The sequence below is a fragment of the Brassica napus genome, chromosome A4 (assembly GCF_020379485.1).
Source record: "Brassica napus cultivar Da-Ae chromosome A4, Da-Ae, whole genome shotgun sequence".
Classification (NCBI taxonomy): Eukaryota; Viridiplantae; Streptophyta; class Magnoliopsida; order Brassicales; family Brassicaceae; genus Brassica; species Brassica napus.
In genome coordinates, this window is record NC_063437.1 from 18,912,882 (window position 1) to 18,926,749 (window position 13,868).

At 40.2% G+C, this 13,868-nt stretch overlaps 2 protein-coding genes across 2 annotated transcripts; both read right to left on the reverse strand.

Annotated features, from left to right (window-relative positions):
- Window positions 1-756: 756 nt before the first annotated feature.
- On the reverse strand, window positions 757-12,001 carry LOC106447368. The gene is made up of 20 exons (XM_048778571.1): window positions 11,141-12,001; window positions 10,996-11,064; window positions 10,718-10,922; window positions 10,532-10,595; window positions 10,221-10,361; window positions 10,031-10,096; window positions 9,871-9,952; window positions 9,736-9,795; window positions 9,604-9,656; window positions 9,359-9,525; window positions 8,953-9,136; window positions 8,734-8,791; window positions 8,594-8,650; window positions 8,265-8,510; window positions 8,045-8,106; window positions 7,902-7,958; window positions 7,721-7,814; window positions 7,497-7,637; window positions 7,084-7,345; window positions 757-959 (listed from the first exon to the last, which is right to left on the reverse strand). The coding sequence occupies exons 1-19, from the start codon at window positions 11,636-11,638 to the stop codon at window positions 7,241-7,243; spliced, it is 2,409 nt and encodes an 802-aa protein (XP_048634528.1). The 5' UTR covers window positions 11,639-12,001; the 3' UTR covers window positions 757-959; window positions 7,084-7,240.
- Window positions 5,359-6,723, reverse strand: LOC106430017. Its single transcript, XM_013870789.2, has one exon. The coding sequence runs from the start codon at window positions 6,721-6,723 to the stop codon at window positions 5,359-5,361; it is 1,365 nt and encodes a 454-aa protein (XP_013726243.2).
- Window positions 12,002-13,868: the final 1,867 nt, after the last annotated feature.

A 13,868-nucleotide genomic window follows, 5' to 3' on the forward strand; every position in this document is an offset into this window, starting at 1 on the left:
AATGGTTTGTTGTTGGCTTATGTTATCACCGTCTCAGAAACATAAGCTATGGTCTGGTCCTTTTCTTTTGCTCAAAATACGAGAGGCTTTCACTTCATACAGTAGAAAAATAATAGTGTTTGGCTTTTTGTCCTTTTTACACATCACACTCGATGGTTTTGTTGGTTGTGAAGCCAGGTCCAGAGGAAGCCTGAGGCTCCTGCTGCAGAAGCCGTTGTGGTTCTCTAGGTCTTGCAGGTATCCACAAAGATCACCACAACCGTCCAAGAACTTTGCATTCATTCAATTCCTCAACTCTCTCTTGATCTTCTACTGTTGCTTATGTCAGCAAACCCGAAGAATCCTCAACTCTGGTCTGTGATCACCCTAGCTTCAGCATCACCAAAAAAGTTACAAAATCTGTGACTTGTGCCATCCACGAGGAGCTCCCCCCCCCCCCAAAAGGACCAAATGCATCCTGAAGCTTTTCATTTGTTGGCATTGTTGCACAGAGGTACAGCCAGCGAGTTTCATATGGAATAACAACTCTTTATATTGAAAGGCCTTGAGATAAGTCTTTATAAAGTAAACAAGTTATAGCTCCATCCAGAGAAATTAAATACGACGGTCCTGAAAGCAATCCACAGCTCAGAGAACACAGCCATATTGTTCTCTTAAGGGTTCCATATATTTCGAGGCTTGCCATAGTAGTAACCAAGAAGGAATACCCAAACACAAAGACGATGATGACTAACATCCAAAGGCACTAAAACTCAATAATCTCCAAAATTCATTATCACAGAAACGGGAAACTGGCAAATGGGTCTAAAAGGCGCAAGATACTGCCTTCAAAATCTCACATTACATTTCCCCAACTTATTTAAAGAAACAGAAAAGAACTTATTTTCTACAAGTCTACAAATCCTTATGACGGTTCTATTTATTTATTTTTTTTTCTTTTCTTGTGTCTTTTTACAAACCTGGAACTGTTCTTTTTTTTTTAACGCTGAGTACTTCCATTCAAGGGAAAAGACCAAACGGGAGGCCATAGAACATAGTTTAGCAACGGTGACCAAACACCATGCACAGAAAAATCAACACAGAACAGAAATAAAAACAACCCAATAGGGATAAAACAAACTTGCTAAACAAGGCAAGGAGAAAAAATGGGAGGCACCACAGAGAAGTAAGGACCAAGGTCTGGTGGGTGCTCGCTGCACAGTAAAGCCAGATCCTACGCTTCACCTGCAATCGCCTGATGTAGCCATGAAGGTCCATCCCTTGCGATATAAGATTGGTAACGGTGCTCTGAAGTGACGCTTACTGCAATTCTCAAAGCTATGGAGTTTCTTGCAGGAAGGACATAGTCTAGGCTCCACACCGTCAATAGCAGTAATTTTGAATTGATGAAGCTTGATATTCGAGAGGATTCAGGAGCAAATACCTGACCATCCCCACGAGATAAACATTGTCGTGCCTGAGCAAAGGAAGTCTCAAAGATGATGTTGTCCAGTTTCAGGTCCAACATACTTTCAATAGCCCATAAAATGGCAGACAACTCCGCCTCCTCTAATGATTGGATCGCTGAAAAGGATCTTCGGCTATGCATAAGGACTTTCCCTCTTGTATCACGAGTGATCCAGGAGGCACCACAATTAACAGACCCATTTACCCAAGAGACTCCAATATTGCATTTGATCATCCCTAGGGGCGGAGCCTGCCATATGATAGGATGAGCAGTAGCCAGGTCCAAGTTTAAGATAGGGTTTTGATCTGGAAAATTCACCGTAAACCAGGCCAACGCTTCTTCCTCGGCCTTGTTAACAATGTGGGATGGAGATAGACGTATCTTCTCAAATACTAAACCATTCCTAGCCTTCCAGATGTGCCACATTATCCAGGGGATACTCTGTTTGAGTTTAACTGGAGAGTCCTTACTTTTGGTACACGCAACCAAGTGGTGAAGATTGAGAAAAACCGAGTTTGTAGACAGCCCCAAAGGAGGAAATGGGAGATTAGCTGATCTCCAAACTTCTTGCGCTGCTGAACAGGAGAAAAGAGCATGACATATCGTTTCACGCCCCACACCACACATCTTACACGTAGTATCAACTTGGATTCCCCGTGATCTTAGTTGGTCAGAGACAGCCAAAGCTCCAGCTAACACTCTCCACACAAAATGCCTTATTTTAGGAGACGTCTGAAGTTTCCATATACTTCTCCATAGCAATTTTTCAACAGGAGGGAGACCAGTGTGTTGAGGTGAGTTCAGAGTTTTGATGGTCTCCGTCAGTTTATAACCAGATTGTGATGAATAGTTTCCATGACTAGTGAAACCCCATAACAGAGTAGCGGGTTTGTGTCGTTCCACTTTCATATTGAGGATGGAGTTGGCATCTTCTGTGACAAACAGACTTCTCACCTGAGGCACATCCCACCAATCTGTATTTGGAATCAGCAGGTCTGATACTTTGAGCGAGAGATCAACTGGAGCATCCATACGGTACATTGGAGGGCGTGGTAGAGGGCCCATGATCCAGTTCTCTGTCCAAGCATTTGTAGTAGTGCCATCACCTACTCGTTTAAGTAGCCCTTTTTCCAGAAGCTCACGACCATGAAGTATACTTCTCCAGGCGTAAGATGGTCTTGAACCTAAACCACATTCCATGAAAGAACCATTCCTCCAGTACTTACTCTTTAGCACCTTAGCAACGAGTGATTCAGGGTTCATTAAGATCCGCCAGGCCTGTTTTGCTAGTAGAGATTGATTGAAACTACTAATATCATGAAAGCCCAAACCACCTTCATCTTTACTTTTACACAGTTTCTGCCAAGCCACCCAAGAGATTTTCTTTCGATTGGTACCACTACTCCACCAGTACTCAACCATCGCGCTAGTAAGCCTATCACATAAGTCTTTAGGTAACTTGAAGACGGACATTGCATAAACAGGAAGAGCAAGTGCAATCGACTTAAGTAAGATTTCTTTACCGCCTTGTGAGAGTGCTTTAGCGTACCAACCATTCAATCTCCCATGGAGCTTCTCACGGATGAAGTTCAGCAGGTCGATCTTCGATCCTTGGAAACATTCAGGGAGGCCAAGGTAAGTTCCATCCCCTCCCTCTTTATCTATTTCCAGTACTCTCTTGATCTCAGCTCGCGTATGATCTGATACTTTGGCACCAAAAATTACTGAAGATTTCAACTTGTTGATCACCTGACCTGATGCTTCACCATACCGTTTGAGACAGTCTATAATAACAGCGCCCTCCTCGGTGGAAGCCTTGCACATCAGCAAGCTGTCATCAGCAAATAATAGATGGTGCACCGCCGGACCTTGCTGTCCAAGTCTGATTCCATGTAGTTCACCCTTTTTCTCGGCCATGTTGAGCACATGCACTAGGGCTTCAGCAACTAATATAAATAAGAATGGGGACATAGGATCACCTTGGCGAATTCCTCTCTCAGGTTTGATGAAACCGTGTGTCTGGCCATTTAGCAGGACCGTATACGATACCGTACTGACACATGCCATCACCCAACTGACCCATCTCCTGTCGAAACCCATTTTTTCAAGCAGAACTTCCAAGAAAGACCATTCCACTCTATCATAAGCTTTTGACATATCCGTCTTGATTGCCATATACTGCTTCCCAATCGCTTCATTTGTTCTAAGTCCATGAACCATCTCATGCGCCACAATGATATTGTCTGAGATGAGCCGGCCAGCAACAAAAGCTCCCTGCGTTTCCGAAATTATGTCAGGCATAACCACTTTCAGTCTATGGCACAGTATCTTTGACACAATTTTATACTGAACGGAGCAGAGACTAATAGGGCGCATGTCCGACATCCTAGTTGGCTTTTGAACCTTTGGTAGCAGACAGAGTTGAGTGTGGTTCCACCCAGCTGGGAGCATCGCTGAGTTAAAAAAACTTTGAACTTCAGCGACAACAGAGGGGCCTACCACATGCCAGAATTTTTTATAAAAAGCTCCAGTTAAACCATCCTCGCCAGGCGCGCTGGATCCCCTGACATTAAAAGCCGCTATTTTGATCTCCTCTATGGACACTGGCCTCATCAACATCTCATTCATCTCCGGAGACACTCTACTTTCAAAACCAGAGAACAGAGACTCCAAATCATGGGGATTGGAGCTCATAAAAAGATCCGTAAAGTATTCAGCCGCAAGATTACCTTTAGCTCCCTCAGAAAACAATTCATTCCCGTTATCATCCTCCAGCATCAAGACCTTGTTCTGAATCCGACGCCCTTTGACGCTATTGTGAAAAAATGTCGTATTCTTATCACCTTCTTTCAACCACAGCTCACGGCTTTTTTGGCGCCAAAACAGTTCTTCCTGCCTATTAGCTTCCATTAGCTCTATTTTGAGCAGCTTCATGGTCTGATGATCCGGGAAACGCTTGGCTATCTCAGCTTCCAACTTGATGGATAATCGCTCAATGTTGCTGCGAGCATTAAGATTAGAACCGCGTTTCCATCTAGCTAGCTCTCTTCTACAACTAGCAATGCGGTCCATGATATGAGTCTCTCCAGTCAGATTTGCCATATTCCAACCTTTGATGACAGCTTCCTCGAAACCCTCTTTTCCAATCATTCTCTGATCAAAATAAAACCTTCCATAGCCTCGATCATCAGATTCCAGTGCGAAACTAACCTTGATAGGTCTATGATCAGAGGCATACATGCGCTTATACTCAGTTTTTGCTCTAGGAAATAATTGGAACCAGCCCTCATTCCCAAAACTTCTATCTAGTCGACACTGGACCCACACCTTGTCCTTCTGACCCACACCATTTGTGTGTTCTCTCCAACCTGCCCAAGATAGCGAGTTACCTGAGCTCCTGACTTCTTTAATTTTGCAGGAGAGAGCCATATTGCGAAAATCCCAGAACGTAGAATCCAAGCGCACCGCGCCTCCTTCCTTCTCAGCATTACTCATTAATTCATTAAAATCACCAAGCAGTAGCCAAGGATCATCCCTCGTGATGCCGATGGACACTAGATTGTCCCACACCATCTTACGGTTCTCTCTAACCGGGTCTCCATACACACACGATATGTAAAAGGACAGCGACCCCAACTTAACTTTCATGTCAATGATCCTTTTGTTGCTCAACAGGATCTCAACATCATAACACTTCTTCCATAACAAAGCCAAACCACCACTGCGACCTTCTGGTTCCACAGTCACCAACTTATCGTAACCCAACTCTAACCGAAGATCATCCATAAACTTAAATTTTTGTTTCGTTTCCATCAAAAACAAAAGGTCAGGGAAGTATTTTCTCCTAATACTCCTCAACCGTTGAACTGTCTCCGGACTACCAGCCCCTTGACAGTTCCAGCTCCATATGCTCATTGGGATGGCAGCGGCTTCGAACCGGAAGCCACCGTAGATTCTGAAAGTTTTTTGTTTTTGTTTTCTGTCGAGGCCAAGGGAGAAACAGCTTTCCGTTTTGAATTCAAGCTTGTCTCTTCCTCGTTTCTGAGAGCTGGTAGAGCAGGTGCATTCAGATCCTTGCCTGCGACTTTCCTCCTCCATGAATGTAGTCGTCTTCGCTGACCCCTGTTTGCTCCAGAACTTCCGGTGACACGCCCTTCCGAAGAAGGGCCAAGCTGAAAACCCATCTGAGCTATGGGAGCGGAAAAAGCAGAGGACATAGAGTCAGATGACTCTGATTCTTTCTCACTTCTATCACCTCCAATATTCAGAGGAGCAGCAATTTGAAGAGAGGTGCCGCCCTGCTGTGATGCCAGAAGCTCCATGTAGGAATATACATGTCCTTTTCCTTTATCCAGTTCCTTAGTGATCCTGGTCAGATGGACAGATGATGAGGCTAAGTTATCTGCAATACCTTGCCTGACACGCTCAATCCTAGCCAATCGCTCAGTCGGGTCAGCGTGTGATATGTAGAGCATTGCCATTTTTCGATCTTCACCTGAGAGTTCCGGAAACAACACTGGAAATCCTGGAGGACCACTTAGAGGTTCCGATATTGTAGGTCCTCTCTTTTCCACTCTTGCAGGTTCAACAGCCTGCTGCGTCCTGTTGGCTCCCCTTTTAATATAAGGACATTTAGCTTTCTCATGAGACAACCGCAAGCAATGGAAACAACGTTTGTGGATCTTCTCGTATTCAAACTCAATGGTAACCGTACCTCCTTTGACTGTGAGTTTACGTGCAGCCTTAGCTGGGTTATTAGTATCGAACAAGACCAGGGCTCTAATGTAGTCCTTGGTATGGGAAACCTTAGGATCATACGCCACTTCTTCTACTTTCCCAACCTCAGAAGCAAGCTTATACATGGTCTCAATAGTGAAGAAGTTGACCGGTATATGCCTGATACGGATCCATATTAGCATGGATTGGAGGAAATTCTCCGGAGGGTTAGCAGTCCATCGTTCCAAAACCATCGCCCAATGATTATAAGACCACGGCCTATCATTTAGCACTGTCACAAGATCTTCTTCTCGTTGGAAGATGAACTGAAATCTGTCTCGAGACAGAGCAATTCCACGGACTCTTCCATAAACCCTCCATGCCGTAGGCATGTATTCTATCATCCTCGCCATAGATTGACAATCAGGGTTCAGCAACCTTCCCAACAAGCTCATCTCATTCTCATCGAAAACTCTGAATCTTGGACTATCAGGCAGGGTTAAAGGCTCCTCCTCATCCAAGGACATAGCTTGAATAGCTTTCTGGAGTAGATCAGCCATATCTTCGCAGAACCTAGAAATTCCGGCGCCGGTAGACAGTTGATTTTGCGAGATCTTAGGTAAAAGATCAAGCGTAATTGATGTGAAAGTACCTCTAATACCACAAAATTCGGCCATAATTTTTTGAGATATCATGGTAAAAGGAAATACTTGATTGACAGGGAAATGAGAAAGGAAAATTTAGGGGCGATTAAGGAAACAAGATTCAGGAAATAATGGAGAAAGGTTGAGGAGTACGACTTAATTTGCAACTTTCCAGAAAAGAAAAGACCGTAGCTTTAGCCGGCAAAGGAAATCCACTCTATGCGAGGGAAGAGAGATTTACGAAAAAGGAAATAACCACCGCTTGGGCTTTTTGACCTGGAACTGTTCTGGGAACTCCTTTTGTCAACCTACAATCTATTTTCAAAACATTACAAAAAGAAATCAAAAGCCCCCACGAAAGAGCAGAGCACCCCAAAAAATAAAAGAAGAGGAAAGATCCGAACAACAAAATCCAGACGAATCTCTTTGAAGATCAGATGAGAGCTGTTGATTCTGATAGACTCTTTGGTACTTTCTTCTCCAGCATTGAGGTTCCTTTGAAGACTGTAAGCTGCACTTCCTTTTGGTAATTCTGCAACTGCAAAAAAAAAACACCATTTTGATTGTTTGTTAGACTTGCTAAACCAACTGTACATATATATGCATGACTATCATAAACTAGTAACACATCACTCCAGAACAAATCTTAACCTAATAGTAATGATCCGAAATCGAAAAGTTTCACTTACTTGCTGCTCAGTCATCTTTGTAAAGCCAAACTTATTTGTCCATATAGACTCGGCTTCTTCAGCTGCTGGAAGGACCAGGTTCTCAACATTTAGAGAAGAAAGAAGATTCTCCACACAAGCAAACAGCCCTTGGAAGTAGCCCTACATACCATTTTCACAATAACAAGTTTTTTAAATCCATAGATCAAAACAAAGGAGACAAATGGGTTGAACAGAAGCTTTACCCTTCCTTGGTACTCTCTGCTTGTGGCTACCATAGGAAGTTCAGCAACTTGCTGACCAAAAATTCTCAGCAGCGCAGCAGACACAACAAGAGAACTACATGCACATCATGAAACAAAGCAATTAGCATAGGAAACATAGAAGTAAGAGGAAAAAAAAAGAAATAAACAGAAGGAAACATACTTTACAATCAGGACCAAACAGTACATTCCTCCAAACTCCTGACCTGATATATTTCTCCTGTAAGTAGGTCATAAAAATGACAAGACAAATCAGCTACTGACAAACATAGATGCTGTATCAGAGTTTATCACGTCATAACTTACCCATACACCATGACAGGAATGAGATCACGACCAGACTTCGCAACAATGGGATCAAAACATTCCTAGAAGATTAGAAAGATAAGAATTAGGTAACATGTTTGTTCTACGTTTATCAAATTCAAATATGAAGAGAGAAATTGACCAGGTATATAGCCTGAGAGCACATCTCTAACAAGTATTAACACAAGATAATTGGAACACATCTGAAGTCAAGACATACCCTGAAGATAACAGCCGCTCGTGAAAGTAAAGGCAGATGCTCTGGGTATCGACTTTTTCCACTAAGTATCCTCCATTCGACTGTATCCCCATCCTCTGTAATTATTCCTTTTTCTCTGTCTTTTCTGCGTATCATTTCTGACAGAGGTCCAGGAATAGTTTGTGGCCCACATGACACAGAACTCTGAACTGCCGTGTGAATCCTGCTGCAGCCGTTACAGCAGAACCATTTCTCTTGCGGTATTTCCTACAGCATAAAGGAACGAGGTTGAGAAAAGTTGCATAACCTCGTAAGCACAATCCATAAGAAGACAGCCTTACGCAACTTACTTTTAAATCACAGAGCCCATTCTCTCGAAGACAACCAACATGGTACTCTTTCTCACACTTCAAAAGAAATGAAGAGCACTGTCAGAAAAGGCTAAACTGGTAATGGTAAGAGTTTGAATAAAAGAGATCAAGAGAGTCACCTGGTCACATAGAATAACAGTCCTTTCATCAAATCTTCCGATGCTAAAATCATGGGACCTATCAACAATAAAAGAAAGTGAACACCGTAAGCAGCAAGCACCACAAATACAAATCATGAACAGTAATCAAAACTGCCTGTTGCAGTCTGTACATGTATGTAGATATTTCACAACTGATAAAATCCATACGAGAGGGTTGACTATAGGTATGCAACAAACCTGCAGAACACGCAGCCTCCAATTTCGCTTTCTGGAGCTTTAACGACTCTAGACAGTCTTATGAGTATAGGCTTAGAGTTGCCAGAAGGACCATTAGCAGTAGCCTTTTTACTAGATACAGATCCATCACTGCAGCTCGAACAGTACCATGTACCTTCAGGCATAGACTGGAATTTTAAACAAGCTGCACATGAAAAGAAAAAATGAAGGATCAGAAGCAGAGAATAACACGAGAACTAAACTGAATTAAAATCAACGTATCTAATCTCAAAAGAAAATGGTTTAAGAGAGCTAGTCTAAACTTCCATATGCTTCATGATTAAGGATTTCATTTTGGTGCTTTAGCAACTTTCAGTAATGTAAAAGAGTAAACGAGTAAGAGTAATATACTCCGTCAATATCTTACCTGTATGGAATGCTTGAGGGCATCCAGCACAAAGCAGTAAATCTCCACCATCCCCACATATAGAACACATGTCATCACTGTCACCGGTTGTGATGACTTGTCCATTTGCCAACGATAAGGCTATATCATGCAAAGACAATCCGGAAGAGATAAAGATATGACGATAGCTGCAAAAGGATACAAGCACTTCAGATACGCATTCCAACAATTAGGGAAAAATAACATAATTATTGGATAAAACTTACGGTTGTCGTCTACCAGCCATTCCAGCATGTGCTTCGAATTGCGAAGGACTAATCTTTTGTACATAAATTCATTAAAAAAATTAGTAAAACTATCTCCAAAGTTCAAACTGAGCCACTGGATCCATCACTTACCTCTTTATTGCAGCAGCTACATACTATACCATTTCCTTGCTTGTAACCCGCTAGAAGTTTCTGTAGGGAAAGCAATTGTTTACTAAGCTGAACTAAATGTCAGTGAAAATAAGCCATTTGTCAGAAATAACAAACCTGCGTTTTCACATAGTAAGCCAATTCAGTCCCGTCCGGCAACCCATTGGGCATAAACACCAACCGATGTAAATCATTGTCCCTGGAAACATAGATTTAAAGATTTAAATGCTAACAGAAACACACAAGAAATGAGGATGATAAAGAAAACAACACAAACCTTTTTCTATTGCTTCCTTCGGTAACTTTCTTATGGCAACCCGTACCAGACACATGAGAAGTAACCCTACAATATTAGCGACCAAATCAATTTCTACACCTCCTTAGATAATTGTCCATAAGTATCATAACTGGCACCTAGATTACTAACAGTAATTAAATGTAAATGAAAATTTTGCTGAGAAACATACTTCTTCTTTGCTATCCGCTTCGGCTCATATAACGCGTCTGTTTCATATGTTTTCTCTCGATAATAATGATTTTCCGGCAAGTATGGAGTAAGAGAGCATGGAGTAAGGTTCTGACTTTCATCATGAGATTGACCATTATAACTGCAGTTTTCAACACGAATCACTTTTAGATAGCAACACAAAATGGTAGTTTTACGTTAACCAAAATATATTAAAACAGAACACGTAAGTCACTACAGGGTCCATGTATCACTGACTATCAATTCTTATTAAAATTCCCCAATACAAACCAGTAGTAAAGGTGATGATACCTGACAGAGGAATGTTCCATGATACGGTTCCTGTCAGAAATACTATTACTCTGTTCGAAACTTGCTGCAAGAAAAAAAAAAAAAAAACAGATCAGGCTCAGCACTTCTCTACTATTAGAAACTTAAATGATTTCAAAAGAAAAATCTACGGCAGATGCACCAACAATCTAGACACCTGGCCATCACCTTTCCAAGCTTGTAAGCCCTCCTCACACAGAGCAGAACCAGCCACATTCCTTATCACATCCTCGAAAACACCGTGAGGAGCAGTCTTCAGCTCTTGAACTATGCTATACACCGCCCTTCCATTCTCCAGAAATATATGATTATTAGGATGCTTGGTCTTTGCACCAGCGTGCAGCTCAAACTCATACGCACTGAGAACCCTTTGCTGCGTAACAAAGTACAACACTATGTTAAAAGTAATCACAGAAACAAGAAACCTAATAACAATCAAAACTCACTTTCGAGAAATTGCAATTGGTACAGCCACACAAGTACCCACCGGAATGGATCACCCCCTGAAGCTCTCTCTGATTACAAATCAAAGTTACAAATCAGCGAAGACAAAAAAAATGTCTAAAAGTAAGATAAAGTTTGAGACTTTACCACTCGCGGGAGTGAAATATACTTCACCGGAGCACCGTCGAGCATACCCGTCGCCAAAAGCTTCTTCACATTAGACGGGTAGCTTGTAGAAGCAACATCCTTCTTCTTCGGCAACTTCGGTAACTTCGGAGACTTCTCATCCCATGCATGCTCCTTCTTTTGTTTACTCAACTTAAACGTGATCCTCGTGACTCCCGTGGAGCTAAGATGCTTCGGAATCTCCAGCACAAACTGTTCGTTCCCGCTGCGTTCTTCGTCGCTCACGGTCTCCTCGGACCCAAAGTCACCAGAACCGGACTTAACCGGGTGGAAACGGGAGGTGTTTTCGACGGGAGAAGAGACGGGGTTCGAAATCTCCGAGACGATGTCGTCGTTGGAAGGCTCCTTGGCTTGTTTCTTGTTGGGAGACTCTTCTTCTTCTCCTTCGACGCAAAGGCGCTCCCTTTTCAGCACGGCTCCTTCCAGAGAAACTGCTCCTTCTTCTTCTTCTTCTCCCATGACTCAATAACATCCAATAGAAACAAACACTGAGAATAATGATTAGATCTGAACCTCCGTAAACCTGGGAAGGAGCTATCAGGTGAATACGACCATGAGGAAATGGATTTGGTGATCTGATTCAATACGGAGACGATGAATCGGTGAGAATCGAACGAGGGAGAGGACAGTAGCTTTGCGGATCTATAAGATCTGAAGATGAAATTTGATTGAGGAAAGGGGGAGAGGGAGAGGAAATTAGGGTTAGGGTTACGGCTAGGAGATAAGATGGGAGGGAGGGAGGGAGGGAGAAGGAACGTGCAAGGCGGCAACGAACCAGAGAAAGAAAAAAAAAACTAAAAAGCTTTCTTCCTTCGCGGTCCACAAATTTTACTTTTCAAAGCGATGAGAGAGAGAGAGAGAGAGAGAAACTACTGGATATTTTTTTTAATAGGTAAAATCTTCTTTTTCTTTTTTAATTAGACGACAAAATAAGAAGAAAATAATCAAAATTTAAAAAAGAAAAATAGTTAATGCAGAGCAGTCCTTTGGAGTTTTCATTATCACACCTTGTACCTGACTTTACTTTATGACCAATTAATATTCAATATTTCCTCCCTCCGTTTCTTAAAGTAAGATATTTTTTACGTTTATTAAGAATTTAAGAATACAATAAATATTTATAATTTAATTTAAAATTTATTTTTAATAATTTTTTAATAACTATCCATCAATAAAATTTAATCAATTCAAATATTCATAATTAATGTTTTTCAAAAATATACAAAAGTACCTTAAAAATATAGAAAATCTATTTTTATGAAATAAGAATAAACTCTAAAAAAATTTACTTTCGGTAACGGAGCGAGTAGTAATCATTTATATTCAATTTAATTTTTTTTTGAATTGATGATTATGTCTAAATATTAAAAAATTAAAATCCAATTTGATCTACTTTACAACCAATTAATATCCAATAGTAATCATTTATATTTAATTTAATTTTTCAATTGATAATTATGTGTATATATTAAAAAATAAAATCCAATTTGTTCTACTTTAGAACCAATTAATATCCAACAGTAATCATTTATATTTGATTTAATTTTTTAATTGATAGTTATGTATATATATCAAAAAAAATAAAATCCTATTTTTCTACGTAATTTAGATTTAATACTAATTTTAAGTAGGGTATACAAAATTAAGCAGAACAAATTGGATTGTATTTCTTAACTTGTATTGTGGTGGTCTAGATGGAACTTACTGAACAATTAGAAATATTAGTATTAATTTTAGAAAAAAGATGAAACTTACGGGGGTGACTATGCAAAATGAAAAGAAAAAGAAAGCAATAGAAAAGAAAATCGTGGCAGTTGCTGATGACATCTTGGAAGAAGGTACGAGAACAACAACTTTCAGTGCACTTTTTTTATTTTTTGATTTGTTCGCGGTCGTTTTCATGGGCCTTTAGAGAGAAAAAAAGAAGCCCATTAGTTTTTGCCCAACATCTGAATGCAGCAAACTGCAAAGCCATTCTCATGTATTGGTTACGTGAATCTATACTATACTAAAAGGGGGATATAAGCCATGAAGAGGGTGTCCACATAGGATAGAAAAATCAACCAATCAGAGAACCCGAAATTGCCATGTCATCTCATTTATTTTTCGTAAAAAATAAAAAAAAATGCGAAGGTGAGAATCGAACCCGGGTTGGTATGATATATATATAGGACAGTTACCACTAAGCCATTGACACTTTCTTGGACACATATACAAGAACCACTAAGTATATAATCACAAACTTTTATGTACATTTACAATAATATGAATTCAACTTTCAAGACTCCGATACTTTGTTTTGTAAAAAAAAAATAAGTAAATGACTAAGTTAATATATTCTTAGAAAGTGTGAGAACGTTGACAAATATGAAAAAGCATAGATTTTTGTTTTCGTGACAAAGTTAAGAATTTTGTAAAATAAGTTTAACATATAAATTTTCGTGACAAATATGAAAAAGCATAGATTTTTGTAAAATTTTGACAAAACAACTCAAAACATACTTCTCTAATGTCTTAATAAAATATTATTTAAGGGTGTAATAATTAAATATATTAATTCAATAAATTTTGTAATTTATAGATAAAACAATAACACAACAAATTTTGAAATATTTGTTTAACCTATCGATTTTTTTTTCATGAGAATCCAACAAAACAAGATAAAAAAAAATTAGATTTACAAATATTT